This window comes from Sinocyclocheilus rhinocerous, unplaced genomic scaffold, assembly GCF_001515625.1.
Source record: "Sinocyclocheilus rhinocerous isolate Xijiao unplaced genomic scaffold, SAMN03320098_v1.1 scaffold76, whole genome shotgun sequence".
NCBI classification, from domain to species: Eukaryota; Metazoa; Chordata; class Actinopteri; order Cypriniformes; family Cyprinidae; genus Sinocyclocheilus; species Sinocyclocheilus rhinocerous.
In genome coordinates this window covers 514,900-530,541 of record NW_015632724.1, presented here as the reverse complement: position 1 = coordinate 530,541, position 15,642 = coordinate 514,900, and the positions used below count along the sequence as shown (strand labels likewise).

At 37.7% G+C, this 15,642-nt stretch overlaps 1 protein-coding gene across 1 annotated transcript in view; it reads left to right on the top strand.

The window, feature by feature from the left end:
* Positions 1–15,642, top strand: part of LOC107742904 (adhesion G protein-coupled receptor L2) — a 58,842-nt gene that overhangs the window by 12,345 nt on the left and 30,855 nt on the right. The window contains exons 5-12 of the mRNA XM_016555985.1: positions 2,234–2,272; positions 3,614–3,797; positions 4,801–4,923; positions 5,492–5,697; positions 6,414–6,587; positions 7,506–7,715; positions 9,932–10,152; positions 11,793–11,859. Coding sequence (XP_016411471.1) covers positions 2,234–2,272; positions 3,614–3,797; positions 4,801–4,923; positions 5,492–5,697; positions 6,414–6,587; positions 7,506–7,715; positions 9,932–10,152; positions 11,793–11,859 — 1,224 coding nt within the window. The remainder of the gene's footprint in view (positions 1–2,233; positions 2,273–3,613; positions 3,798–4,800; positions 4,924–5,491; positions 5,698–6,413; positions 6,588–7,505; positions 7,716–9,931; positions 10,153–11,792; positions 11,860–15,642) is intronic.

Sequence of the window (15,642 nt, the reverse complement as noted above, 5' to 3'; positions counted from 1 at the left end):
ATAAAGTGATCATGTTCCTTCAGAAGACTTGGATTAAACTTTAATTCAGTATGTTGTTGTTATGAACTTTTTGAAGCTTCAAAGTTTTGGTTGAATAGACTGTCAATGGAGGGACAGAAATGTCTCAGGTTTTATAAAAAAAAAAAATCTTCATTTGTGTTTTGAACAAAAGTCTTATGGATTTGGAACCACATGAGGGTGGGTAAATGATAACAGAATTTTCATTTTTCAATTTTTTCAATCATTTTTGGTTGAACTATCCTTTTTAGTCACAGAGCTTGAAGGGCATATTCAAAGTATTTGAAGTAACATTCATTTAGTTAAAGACCGTAACCTCTTTGTCAGCTCTTGTGTTGTCTGTATGGCTTTTTGTGCGTTTCAATCATTAAAGTCAAAGAAGTGGGTGGATATCTGTGAACTCAGATGGCTGGAGCACAGGCTGTACTCACTAAGAGTGAAGCCTTTCTTTCAAATGAATTTCGTAGTTACAGGCCAGTGGAAGGGAGTGAAGGCACACTAGCCTGATTACAAAGAGTATGGATCCCCCAGTGCACTATAGCAAGAATGTCATTTGTCTCATGGGAGCCACGTGGACAACGGCCAGTGTAATTTACATGAACACTACATGTTCCAGGACCAACATCCTTAGTTTAAACATTTACTCTATTACTCTAGACCAGGGGTAGGCAAGTTCGGTCCTAGAGAGCCGCAGTCCTGCAGAGTTCAGCTCCAACCCTGAAAAACAAAACTCACCTGCCTATAGCCTTAGTAATCCTGAAGACATTGATTAGCTTGTTCAGGTGTGTTTGATTAGGGTTGGAGCTGAACTCTGCAGCACTGCGGCTCTCTAGGACCGAACTTGCCTACCCCTGCTCTAGACCTTAATACCAAACTCAAAATTCTAAATCAAGGATTTATTTCTCTTGACCCCGCACTCCTTCAGTGAACCATGGCCCTAACCCCTATTTCTGATGTTAACCCCTTACCCCAGCCCCTAATTTCCTATGATAAATCTTAACTCCAAGACTAACATCAACCTTAAAATATTAACCCTAAACTTTACTTTTGACTTGAAATCCCAACCCCACTCCTTCATCTGGTACAAACACACAAATCCAGATCCTATAGAAGAAAATCTTCACTTTGATTTGGACATCCATTGATTTGGCATCACAATTCAGAAACTTTTATCCCAAATCATCAAATCTAAATCTGACCCCAAAATCCTACATTTAACCTGGATCCCAACCTTTAGCTCTCAGTTTCCTTCTCTAAATATTTACCTCAACCATTATTCCTAAACCACACCTCTACACGTAATCTCCAACCCTATCCAACCCCTTCTCTTAGTTCAGCTTCCAAATCAAATCCTCAAACCCCAACCATGATCTTGATCCTATAGAGGTAAACCACACATTGATTTAGACTCTAGGTCTTCAACCCTGTTCCTGCAATGATTATTTCCAACCTGCTCCAGTTTCCCTGGCCTGTGATTTTTCAAGTGATCCTGAAGAGCTTGGTTAGTTGGTTCAGGTGTATTTGCTAAACTCTGCAGGACAGTGGGTCTCCAGGAGCAGGGTTGGGGAACTAGGATTTAGACAGTTTGTGTCTACTTATTGTTTTGCATTTGTTTAATTTGCATTTTACTCACAATTTGGAAACCCAACTTGTATCCCCAAATTTGATCCCCAATCTCCGTTCCTGAATCTTTTTCCTGACCCTAATCTAATCTGAATCCCAACTTTTAACCCTAACCCAGCACCCAGTTGCTTACCCTAAATCTTTATCTTAGCCATTATTCCTAAACCTCACCTTTACACCTAATCTCCAACCCCTTCTCTTAGTCCAGCTTCCAACTCCAATCCCCAACCCTGATCTTGATCCCATAGAGGTAAACCACACACTGATTTAGACAGTCTGCATCTGAATATTGTTTTGCATATGTTTCATTTGCATATTTCAGATGGTAATAAGTTACTGATTCTATTTTTACTTGAAAGAGCACCTGAGGGTTTTAAAATCACCAGACTAAATTGTTGTTCTGAAAGCAAGGCCACTCTGTGCACCCCTACATTCATCCGTTACATGATTTCATCATAGCAGATCCCACTGCTATACTGTGTTTCTGAAGTGCTTGTGGATTGGAGAACCCATTAGTACACCATCAACCTTTCTAACTGTGTTTCTTTGGTCTGTTTTTGTTCTTGTGTGTGTCCTCTTTCAAATGAAAAAGCTTCAAAAGCGAGAAAGGACATGCAGGGCGTATATGAAGGTATATCTCTGCTACGCTACTATGCTCTTCACTTTTTTCTGTACTTTCTCTTCTTTTCCTGCTATTGTTTCTCAGCATGGTCCTGTGTCTTTCATTCTCACTGTCGCCACAGCATTTCACTCCGCCTGTGTCCTCATTCCCAGAGGTTCAATATTTCAGTGAATTGGAAATTGTGTGGCTGCAATTTTTATGCCCAATTCATACCTTTTATGTGTTTGTTGGTGGTCTGTTTATTTATTTATTTTTTTCAGTTTCGTTATTGCTAAAGTCATGTGTTAATATCTGTTGACATGTGCTTGAGTTGCAGGTTGGCGGTGCATGTGTTGTTGTTGCGCTCAACTTGTTCTTAAAGGGTAGATGTCAATTTGTGGTGCTTGAAATCTATTGATTGCTACATTGGTTTTGCCACAGCAGTTTGAACTGCTAAAATATTTTAGACCTAGCAAAAATTATAAAAAAATAAGTATGACAGGAGAGATTATGTAGAGATCACATGAAAGGCAGCATTCTGTTTTGGAAAGGCAACTCAGTATAAAATAAATGTGAAACCCTCGACTATGAAGATGCATATATCATCTTTTAAATGACCAAAAAAAATTAGGAAATTAGAGCCCATATGAGAAAGAGACGGCAAAACCAATCGGATGAGCAATAATTATCAAAGGAGGCGACAAGTATGAATCAATATTTTAGTCTGGTGGTGTGCGTGTGCACAGTAGCTCTGAATGAATAGTATAAGAGTGTAAGTTTGTAAGGTAAAACATTTCCAAAATGTGAGTCTGTTTGTAGAAGTAGGATTTTAAAGTTGTATTCTCAAATGTAACATCCCTTTGTAGAAAACTACTGCATTTTTGGAATTCTCCAACAGTATTAACAGGTGGCGTTTTTTTTTTCTCTCAATTTTGTGCATCATATTATCAAGACCTAGAGACATTACAATACATGTGTTTTCATACTGAAAGCAGGATCAAATGGATGATATTGGAAATAGTGGTCTGCACCTTCAGTTTTGACGACACAGAACAATGGTGTCTTTATCTTAAAGGACGCTTTGCATTTATAAGGCGTCATGACCGGCTGTCTTTCTTTACCTCATATGTGTCCGTTTACGTGCTTGAAGAGCCTTTGACATTCAATACTGCACTCTTGAGACAGACCGAGCATGTCGGGCTCATTTCTGCAGCCTGTTTTTATGTGTGTCACCTGATAATGACCTAAAACAAAGTGTGCATGTTTGCTTTTATTTGGGCACGGCCAGACAGCTGCTGATAAAGTCAAGGCTTTGACATTTGACATTACTACAGTGGTTAGTGCTGACACAAGCGTCTCATTGGGCTGCAGGCTATCGTGGATACAGTCGACAACCTCCTCAGACCGGAGGCTCTGAAATCATGGCGAGATATGAATACCACGGAGCAGACGCACGCCGCAACTATGTTACTGGACACCCTGGAGGAAGGAGCCTTTGTCCTTGCTGACAATTTAATGGAACCGGCCATCGTGAAAGTACCAGCCAGTAATATAAGTGAGTTCGAGCAATGCGCAAAACTAATAGAACTGACAACGTAAACAGTGTATTTTGCAGCTGATCAGTTTGAGTTTGCAAATATGTTTCAGCTGTGAAATTTTAATAACAGTGGCCACTAACACATGGGTGGTTGACATAAAATACTTTTGGGAAGTTGACATGTACTGCAGTGTGGCATGCTAACTCCGTCTTGTACTATTTTAAACAGCATTTTTCCTAATCCTTTTATTACTGTTATGCATGCAGCTTTTACGACCTCATATTAATTGAGACTCTACATGGAATATTTCTACTCCATTCATTTGCCACACCGCAGGACCTTTTAAAATGAAGTGAAGGCAAAAATGCGATTAAAAATAGTGAATAAAGAAATTTTGACCAGTTACAGGGCCTAATGTTTACACTCTCCTGTATAAATGTTTATATTTTGCATACCGTCGATAATACAAAGTCCAAAAACCCACAAATGATCAGTTGAATTCTGGCCTAATAGGTCATGGAGTGAATTCACTAAACGTGTAGCATATTTTCACATTGTTTCGTGCAAACATACTGTATCTCTTTTCTATATATTGTGCCTTATTTAGAAAACTTATTTTCAGATTAAAAATTGCAATTTTGTTAATCATGACAGCACTTATGCATCAGATGATGGATAAGATTTTTATATCCAGAACTGTAGTGTAGACAAGCACACTTTACACATTTTAAACTGCTAGTAAAGTAAGCCATATTGCTGTGGTCTGCTACATCCGCTACAACCTAGCACTTAAAAATTCAGAATAGCGTTATGCAAATTGCGTTCAGCACAGATTTTGTGGGTGTGTTTTCACCGCTAATTGATTTGCATAATTCCTTTAGTGAACTGAACAACGTTAGATGCATGCAAATAAACCGCAATTCATTCTCAGTGAATCCCCCCATATTTTTTATTTATTTTTATTTTTTTCTCTGTTTCTGCTTGAACTAACATTGTGAAACATCGGATTTCTCTCTGCAGTTCTGGATGTTTACGTGCTGAGCACAGATGGGCAGGTTCAAGATTTCAGGTTTCCCCAGAGCGGCAGGGGTGGTATTTCTATCCAGCTGTCTTCCAATACGGTGAAACTCAACAGTCGTAATGGTACGTTCCAGACCACATGCAAACTCACTCATATACGTTCATTCGTATCAATTCCAGTGAGAATAACTACATATAAGATCCAATCGCTCCTGTCACTATGGAGATACAAATGCTCTAATGGTCAGAAACATATCTGAACATTGATGTGAACATACTGCTCAACATATGTTGTTTTCGACAATCAAAACTTGGTCTGCTGCAGGGTCACTTGGGAATAAAATGCACGTACTAAAATTAGGAACGTTTGTGGGGTATATACATTTATTTATGAGATTATCATGTTTTTTGATGTACAGTATGTGGGTGAATGTCAGATTTAAGATGATTAAAATTGTACTTTACAAACTATTTTAATGATAAATCATTGCGGTTTTGTTGTCAAAAAAAAAATGTCGCAAAATCCTAGTCTTAATAGACTTCCTTTTAATTGCGCAAAACGTAATTTCTTATTTTCCTCTATTAACTATGAGGTGAAATAACACCCAGACATGTTCTTGACAGTTTTTGTGAGACTCGCTGACATAATGGTCTTTAATGAGAAGTAAGGTGTGACGTTTTCTCTTCGCAGGTGTTGCCAAGTTGGTTTTTGCCCTTTATAAGAACCTGGGGCAGTTTCTAAGCACGGAGAATGCGACGATGAAGCTCGGCCACGAAGCTAACGGACGCAACCTCTCCGTGGCTGTGAATTCCGACGTCATTGCCGCCTCAATAAACAAAGAATCCAGTCGTGTATTTATATCGGAGCCTGTGATTTTCACCCTGGAGCACATCGACGTGAGTGCAAGCAATAAACAAACAAAGGGATCGTAAAAGCAGCGGGATAGCAAAGCAAGACGGCGAAGAAAATAAAATAAAAGCAGTCTCAATTCAAACAGCCTACAAGGTCACAGAGGGGTTTATTTAAGCCATCGAACATGAAATTAACAAAGTCTGAACCAATGATTATTACCAGCCTAGACCAAATTCTTAATGAAAACTAATTCGTTTGTCGACATTAGGATGTAAATGATGCAATTTCCTTTTTTTGGAGTGGAAAATTAACTCCCAGATTAGCTATACAATGCAGGATGAAATTACCAGAGGACCAATTATCATCTCGCTCTCTTTTAAAGTGTCAGGAGTGCTCCCAGAGGAGACCGGGCTTGATTTTTGCTCTCTATCAAAGTAATTGTGTGATTTCCACAGACATGCCTTCAAACCATTCTGCCCCCTGTTAGCACCTCATATAATCAATGGTCCCATGCTAGATTTCGCAGTCATTTAACCTTATTAGATTCTTTAGTCGTTTATGTGAGAACACACACTGTGCATTCAAAAGAGTGTTTGATATGGCCAGCGTATCATTTGTGAAAGAGTGAATGCCAACAGTCGGAGTGAATTACGATGCCGTTTATTATACGTTCATCATCGGAGAGATGGCTACTAAATATCAATTCATTATCGTCTGCTAACTCATGAGGAATGTTTCTGTCTCCTCCTGTCGATTCCAGATGCAACATTACTATAACTCCAACTGCTCTTTCTGGAACTACTCCGAGAGAACCATGATGGGATACTGGTCCACTCAGGGCTGCAAACTCATCCACGCCAATAAAAGTCACACCACCTGCTCCTGTAGTCATCTCACCAACTTTGCGGTGCTCATGGCTCATCGAGAGCTGCTGGTAAGATGCGATCTTCATAAATATTTAAGCTTTTGTCCGTGCGTTACTGTGAAACCTAGCTGTTATAATAGATGCCGCCAACACTCATCTGCTTCTCTAAGCCAAACGCTGCCAACTGATAACTCACTGGATTGCAGACGGCTACAAATCGGCCTGTTTTAGGCCCTGTCCACATGAACGTGGTTATTTTTAAAACCACAGCTTTTTCTACGCGGTTTGGCCATTCGTCCACACGCAAACGCAGCACCAGTCACTGAAACTGAATATTTTTGAAAACGCCTGCCAGGGTGAAGATTTTCAAAAACTCCGGTTGCAGTGTTATCGTGTAGACAGCGAAACCGGAGTTTTTGGCTTGTGACGTCGGAGCCTGCGCTGTTATCTCCGCCTACTGGAGACTTTTTCAGGCTTCTGATTGGCCAACATGGCTTTATGGTTGAGATTATATCGCCACCTGTTGGTTTGGCATGCTCTTGACAGTGTTTCATAGGATACGTTTGCGTTTTCATGTGGACGGAGATTTTTTTAAAAACGGAAGAATGAAAAACTAAATTTATAAAAATACCCGTGTACGTGTGGACATGGCCTTAGTCTACTTTTAATAATAGCAAAAGTTTCTTCAAACAAAAACAGTTAGAATTAAACTGTCTGTTTAAAGCTGAAATGTCTGTGCCACTAGTGTTACCAAATTGAATTGCAAAAACATAACCACAAACAAATTTGATCTAATTGGCACATGTGCTGTGTCTTGCTAAATTTTGGATTTCAATCTGGACAAAAAAAAAATTACTTGTTGCATATTCCTTGCAATAGAGCAAGGGAAATACTATTTTTTTCCTCCATTAGATCCCTTCTATAATCTACTCAGTTGTGATCTGCATCAACATTTTCTCCCTCCATCTCTATACGTTTGTGTCTCAGGGTGCAGATAAAGTCCAGGAGCTGTTGTTGAGCGTCATCAGTCGTGTGGGAATCGTGGTATCCCTCATCTGTCTGGCCATGAGCATCTTCACCTTTTGTTTCTTCCGTGGGCTGCAGAGTGACAGGAACACAATCCATAAGAACCTGTGCATCAACCTTTTCATCGCTGAGCTCATCTTCCTCATCGGAATCGACATGACGGAGCCCAGGGTAACGTTACCTTGAATGGATGTGATGTTTTCAGCTAGTCTCATGGAAATGTCTAGAGACGTGTCCACAACATCCAAGACAAATTTTTGAAGGGAGTTCCAGTGAGTTCGAGCTGCATTTTGACACATGATTATAGCTTTTCAGGATTACTGGATTTTTGTCAGTAACTTGATGCTTTTTGTCCGGAATTTATTTAAAGAAATGCATTTCAAATTAATGTGTTTTATTTTTTTTTATTATTCATTATTATTTTTATCTAAATATATTTTAATATATATTTTGTTATGGTTGAACTTAAAAATGCCAAGGTTGTTCAACTTTTAGTAAAAAAAAGGATGTCGTTATATTACTGAAAAACTACCTTATAGTTTTTGACTACTACTGATATGAAGAAAAAAAATGTTTGTTGAGCATTTTATTTCCAAAGGCCTGGAAAGGCTTTACACTTTTTGTTGGGACATGACTGTGGGGATTTTCTCCCATTCAGACACAAGGGCATCAGAGATGGGGCCTGGCTCGTTGTTCCAGTTCATCCCAAATGTGTTCAGTGGGGTTCAGGTCTGGGCTTTGTGTAAGCCAGTCAAGATCTTCCACACCAGTAAACCATTTCTTTACAGACTTCGCTTTGTACACAAGAGGCATTATCATGCTGAAACAGAAAAGGCCCTCCCCAAACTGTTGCCAAAAAAGTTGGAAGCACACAATTCTCTAGACTGTTGTTTTATGCCGAAGCATTAAGATTCGTCTTTGCTGGACTTAAGAGGCCCAGCCAAAGCCATTAATTAGAAAAGGGTCCACATACTCTTGGCTACGTACTGCAAAACTACACTACCTGACATTTTTAGAGCCGTTAAATCAAAACTTTTGTTGAAAAGATGTTATAAAAAAAATTTAGAAACCCACATAAATACAAAGTTTGTTTGTTTATTTATTTATAATTTTTTTTTACTTTGTAAATTAACAGATAGAGTCAGTAACTTGACATTTTTTGTGTGTATAATTTATGAAATAAAATGAACATATTTTAACCTTTTATATAGTGAACACATTTTAAATGTTTCAATTTAAATCAAACTAGATAATGTCAAAATGTTGTTTAACTGTCCTTGGTTAGTAAAAACTGTAAAAAAAAAAATAATAATGTTAGTAATAAATAAATGTCATTAAATTGCTGAAAGTTATCAAATTGTCATTAAATTGCTGAAAGAAATAAAACAGAATTAAAAAGCTAAAAAAACAGACATTAAAAAAATTAAATTAAATTAAATTAAATTAAATTTGTTTTTAACTTGGTATGTACACAACCAAGTTTCAACTTTATTTGTCTTTGATCCTTTTTGTCCCACAGATGGCCTGCTCCATAATTGCAGGAATCCTGCATTACTTTTTTCTGGCATCTTTCGCATGGATGTGTTTGGAAGGGGTTCAGCTCTATCTGATGCTGGTGGAGGTCTTTCTTCCACACCAGTAAACCATTTCTTTACAGACTTCGCTTTGTACACAAGAGGCATTATCATGCTGAAACAGAAAAGGCCCTCCCCAAACTGTTGCCAAAAAAGTTGGAAGCACACAATTCTCTAGACTGTTGTTTTATGCCGAAGCATTAAGATTCGTCTTTGCTGGACTTAAGAGGCCCAGCCAAAGCCATTAATTAGAAAAGGGTCCACATACTCTTGGCTACGTACTGCAAAACTACACTACCTGACATTTTTAGAGCCGTTAAATCAAAACTTTTGTTGAAAAGATGTTATAAAAAAAATTTAGAAACCCACATAAATACAAAGTTTGTTTGTTTATTTATTTATAATTTTTTTTTACTTTGTAAATTAACAGATAGAGTCAGTAACTTGACATTTTTTGTGTGTATAATTTATGAAATAAAATGAACATATTTTAACCTTTTATATAGTGAACACATTTTAAATGTTTCAATTTAAATCAAACTAGATAATGTCAAAATGTTGTTTAACTGTCCTTGGTTAGTAAAAACTGTAAAAAAAAAAATAATAATGTTAGTAATAAATAAATGTCATTAAATTGCTGAAAGTTATCAAATTGTCATTAAATTGCTGAAAGAAATAAAACAGAATTAAAAAGTTAAAAAAACAGACATTAAAAAAATTAAATTAAATTAAATTAAATTAAATTTGTTTTTAACTTGGTATGTACACAACCAAGTTTCAACTTTATTTGTCTTTGATCCTTTTGTCCCACAGATGGCCTGCTCCATAATTGCAGGAATCCTGCATTACTTTTTTCTGGCATCTTTCGCATGGATGTGTTTGGAAGGGGTTCAGCTCTATCTGATGCTGGTGGAGGTCTTCGAGAGCGAATATTCACGCAGGAGATATTTCTACATGACGGGATACCTCCTCCCCGCTGTGGTCGTGGGCGTTTCCGCTGCTGTAGACTACAGGAGCTATGGCACTAAGAAAGCGTAAGAGAGCGTTTTCTTAGTTTTTTTGTTTTGTTTAGTTTTTTTAAATGCAGTGCTGTCTGCAGGAGCGTACCACAATCTGACGGTTCCATAGGTACCACACACACAGAAAGTCTTCAGAGGATGCCTTACAGTACCAAATGTGGTTTCCAGGCAGGGCTGCATGTGTTAGTGTCTTTTGTTCAAAGAGTCTCTGGTGACCTGTTGTTTGTAAATGCTCTCTATCGGAGACGAGGGCCGCATGAGAAAGAGGCTTTTACGCAGATTAATGGCAGTGCTTCAGCCCTGCATGGGCTCTTGGGTTGCTCCTTATAACACATAAACAGGTGGTAGTGTGTCGGCCCTGTCTGCCACATCGCTAGTCTTTTAATACGAAGCACAGTGGTTTGCTTTAGATATGTTATGAAAGCGATGCTTGTAGCATTGCATTTGTCTCTGATGTTTTCTACGGTTTCTTAGAGCGCTGTAGCATTGACGATTTATATGATCAGTGTTTCCTGCTGGAAGACACACTCTAGAGAAACTGGATCCGTTACAGGAAATTACTGTCTTTGAGCAGCGTTTAATAAACGAATGCGGAATCAACCCATATAAAACATTGTAACGTAACCCACATGAGCCTGCTCAGTAACAGATACTGTCCTTAGTGTGTATGTTTATTGGTTCTGTTTGTAAAGTCAAGCATCACTAATACAATTGCTCATACTTAAGGTTCGGGATTCAAACAAAAAAAAAAACTACTCAATTTCATGTGTAATTGCATTCCAAAATGTGTCAGAACGCAAGTATTCGCTTGTTAAGACTGACTTTCCGGGTCCAAACGCTTCATCAGATTCCAAAAGCAAATGGTGCTCAAATATACACTTCAGGGTGTGCTGTAATACTACCAAAATATCATGATCCTAACTTTTATCTGCATACCAAAATCTCAGATGACCAGATGGTGATTCATCCTTTATGGATCTTTAAAATATTGGTGCCTGGGATGCAGTGAGCCCGGAGGCTGTAGTGTAGACCGTGCTTTTAAAAGCATAGCTTAAAGGGATAGTTCACCCAAAAATGAACATTTTATCATCATTTACTCACCCTCATGTTGTTCCAAATTTATATGAATTTCTTTCTTCTGTTGAACACAAAAGATGATATTTTGAAGAATGTTGGGAACCAAACAGTTGCTGTAGCCATTGACTTCCATAGCATTTTTTATGGAAGTCAATGGCTACCAGCAACTGTTTGCTTACCCATATTCTTCAAAATATCTTCTTTTGTGTTCAGTGGAAGAGAGAAATTCATACAGGTTTGGAACAACATGAGGGTAAGTAAATGATGATAACATTTTCATTTTTGGGTGAACTATCCATTTAAATGACATGAGATGCATTGATATCAAGTGATGGCAATAAATAGTGCCCATGCCATTATCTTTACGTCAACTTCTGACACAATCAGAAACAGTTAAAAGAGAATTTCGCTCGATAGTTGATCAGCCCTCCACAATTTTCACCCGGTGGGCCAATTTTGTATCTAGAAAGTGTAGGCAAGCACCATTTGTTAAAGAACATGTTAGAAATCTAAGTACTAGTAACAGGATGACTTAGACATGTTTTCTATAAACTGCGCAACTTGTGTTGTCTTTGCAGATGCTGGCTCAGGATGGACAATCACTTCATCTGGAGTTTCATCGGGCCCGTCACCTTCATTATTATGGTGCGTTCAGTATCTACTGACCTTCACATGGCTTAAGATTGTATATGGCATGTACATGCGTCAGGTGAAAGAACAAAAAGGAGAACGTTTCTGTGCAGTGCAAGACCGTGTTTCAGAGTTTAAAGAGTAATTGACAAAATCCTCCCGTGCAAAAACATCGAGCTGCCTTTGTTTCTTCAGTCTTATTCAACAGATTGCAGCCCATTGATTTCTGCTTAGATCGGTTCAGTCTCAGCAGACCCAGTCAATGCGGTTTGCAGAGAGGTTCGGAAATGCTGCTCTTAAGGCTTTTTTTTTCTTTTTTCTCAGGGATCGTTTTGATACAGCTTTTTCAGCGTGGCATCAGAGCACAACATTATCCTCAAATGATACTCAGCAGGGTGCTTTCAAGCTACGGGGTCGAGACAACCCCTCGGGATATGGATAGAAGAAACGGCAATGTCAAATAATACAAATCAAAAACGTATATTGTCATGGTTCAACCTTTTAAGGAGGTAGCTGATGACACTACAGAGTTTGTTTGCCGTGAGATGCCGGTCATATGGCACACGGGATTGACACAGCTGCAGTTTAAGCGTGCTGTTATTTGTGAACCAAGAGATTAGAGCCTCGGACTAGATTGGGGAGGTTAAGAGGAAGTAGGCCTGAGAGAGACAAAGATAGAGAGAGTCTAGCAGGTGCTATTCACATCTGTCTGGCTGTTTGTTTGCCTTCTAAACTCTGGATGAAAAAACAAATCGTCTTCCTGAAAATGGAAGGACAAGAGGAGATATTTGTGGAGGGTTGACTTTATTATATCCTTTATGCTTATGTAAACAGACCAGTTGATCTTCCACAGTGATGGAAGCTCTGTTTATTGGAAAGACTTTTAGTTGAAAACAGATTTAGAGACACACAGGTGGTTCAAACACTGGTTTGTGCTGCAATAAAATATAGAAGGTAATTAGAGAAGTGGCCTGAAACAATTGGAGAGGAGTGGCCTGAAACATCTACATCTGCTTTTAATAATCAAACGCTATGACATGATCTAGAGATTATTTAAATATTTAAAAAATAAAATAAAATAAAATAAATTGAGCATTTCCATTAAATGGAATCTGTCACGTGACATCCTAACCATAGAGTAAATGCAAAAGCAGACATAGAAAAAACAAATAAAAATTCAAACCAATTTAAATGTAATTATTACTGTGAACATTGAAATTGAACATTTACTTAAAATAATTTGACTACAGAAAATGTGATTTGCTGTGACTGTAGATATTTTAATTCTTGTAATTTGTTTCAACATTTCTATTAAAATTTTACCTTGACTAGTTAATAATTCTGTGGAATGTCAAATTTAGGTACAACTATTGGATGTATGCGCGCAATTAAAATAAGGTCATAAAAGCTGAATGTGTAATATTTATAAATAATTATCAAACTGCTGTTGTATAGTTATAAATGGAGTATAACATATCCCTCTTCTCAACATGTCAAACTGATTTTAAAGAGGCTGACAGGCCACGAGATACTGCAAACAATGCACATTTTTGCCGCCGCTCTTAGAGGAAGTCCTACAAACCCAGAGATCTGCTCGTTTAGCCACTGCAGTGATGCATGAGGCGTGATGTATGTGTTTGCCGTGTTGCTGATAATCAGAATACGTGTTCCAGTCATCAGCGGCAGGAAGCTTGTGACCCTTTATGAAGCTGATTTATTGTTGCGTGGCTCTGCTCGGACAGCAAGCAGCACTCGTAGTCCTCCGGCTGCTTGACAGTGCTAGATAAAGCACAAAGACCAGAGACTCTCAGGGGAACGCGAGACCAAGGTTTCCCCCAACCTCTGACCCCTGATTCTCAGCAGATTGGCTTTGTCCTTGTCAATGAGAGAGCCAGAGCGAGTCTCATTATTAAGAGTTTCACCCATTCCGCCGTGCAGAGGGAAAGAATAGTGTGATCCTGTTCAATTAGATGAAGCCCATTGTGGTTCTCATTATTCTACATCTATTTTCAGCGTCCTCATGCCCGATGCAGCAGCGATGTAGAGCTCCGTGAATTTCACAGCTAATCAAGTCCCTTTTTCCACCAATAGGGTGCCTGAGACGGTGTCTTATATGCAAGTGTTTTGCACAGTTTTCTACCACAGAAAAGTCGATTCTGAGCCAGAAATATTGGCTTTACATTTACTGTTAATACATTCTGGTCTCCAACAACATGAGTGCTGATGTCTATTTTAACAAGCAACACTATCTTCAACCCAGGTTCAATGGAAACGCATATCTGTGGCAACATTTCTTGTGCGTTTTGTGACACTTTCAAAGTGAAACGTCTTGTGAGCGGCGCTAAAAACGTGTTCAGTTTTAATCTAAAACAAATGAGTGTGAATCTGCCAACATTTTATTCCAATTCATTTGATTTGATTTTTGCATGTATTGTGGTAGTTCAGAAATTGAATGTCCAATGAGTAGCTCTAAAAAAATTGTTTAAAAATAGCATACCACTTAAACTAAACCCTACCCTAAACCTAACCAATAGTGTTAACACTATTGATGTGAGATCAAACTCATAGAGCAACAAATGCAATTTTAGTTCACTTTTACAAGTCTTTGAGCTCTTTTATCATGACTCGTGTTTTATCAAGCGCTCAGCATTTGCATGTGCATTGCTGTACCAGGTGAGCTACCAAGCGAGTTTACTACATTAGAAAAAAAAAAAATTAATAATAAATAAAATAACAAAATAAAAACTGATTTAGACATTATATATATATATATATATATATATATATATATATATATATATACAGTATACTGGTATGTAAATTAATTTCAGCATACATATATGGAGCTGGTAATGTGATGCGAGTGTCAAACTGTATTACTTTACAAATAATGCGCTATTGTAGAAGCGTTTTGAACATAACATTGTGCAAGGAGCCGTGCAAAAAATGTCTTTATTATTTAATAATCTGCCCCTCTAATTATCATTTGTGTGAAAAAGAAATAAATCTTGTTGGTGTTTTACTGCTACCAGTGGTAATTTCAGCTGGAAACTTCAGTGAATTTTATGTATAGGTATGTTTTCTGAGTTTTACAGAATTTTAGGCAGAAGCACATATTTCCAATGAGCCTGTATTGACTACCTTGGTTAAATAGCTTCACCTAAAAGACCATGCTGGTCCAGTTAACAGCATAAACTGGTCTGTAAATTCATTTCAACAAAGCTGTTTATACTTGAAAAGCCTGGTATGCTAATGCAACATAATTTTTTTCATTCATACTTTTATTTTTGTTTTGTTTAGTTCTGTTCTTGTTCTGTACTGTTTTTGTTTTGTTCTAAAATATTTTAATTTACAAATTAATTTACTTTAATGTGAATTTTATTACGACCGTTTCATCAAAAGCAGCTTGTAATGGAATAAAGACTCAGAGTAAGATTAAATCTCATAACAGCTGGCAAAAAAGTACCTAATTGCTTTGTTTATAAACAGGTTAGAAAGTAATATTGTTTGTTACATCATCATATGGCTCTCAAGTCAGAGAAAACGTTGTGGAAAATGAAGGCACTGATACTGAGAGAAGTTCGCACATCCACCAGCCGAGCACTGCACTGTAAAAAATGATTGTGATTTTAACAGTAAAAGACTGTAAAAATGCTACAGTAAAAACCTGTTAGTTAAGTTTCCATACTATATTCGGTGAATAAATGTAATTACATTTAATGTAATTTTACAGTAAAATACTGTTAAAAATAAGGTTTTTGGAAGTGAAAAAGAAAAAGTAATTGTATAATTTACAGT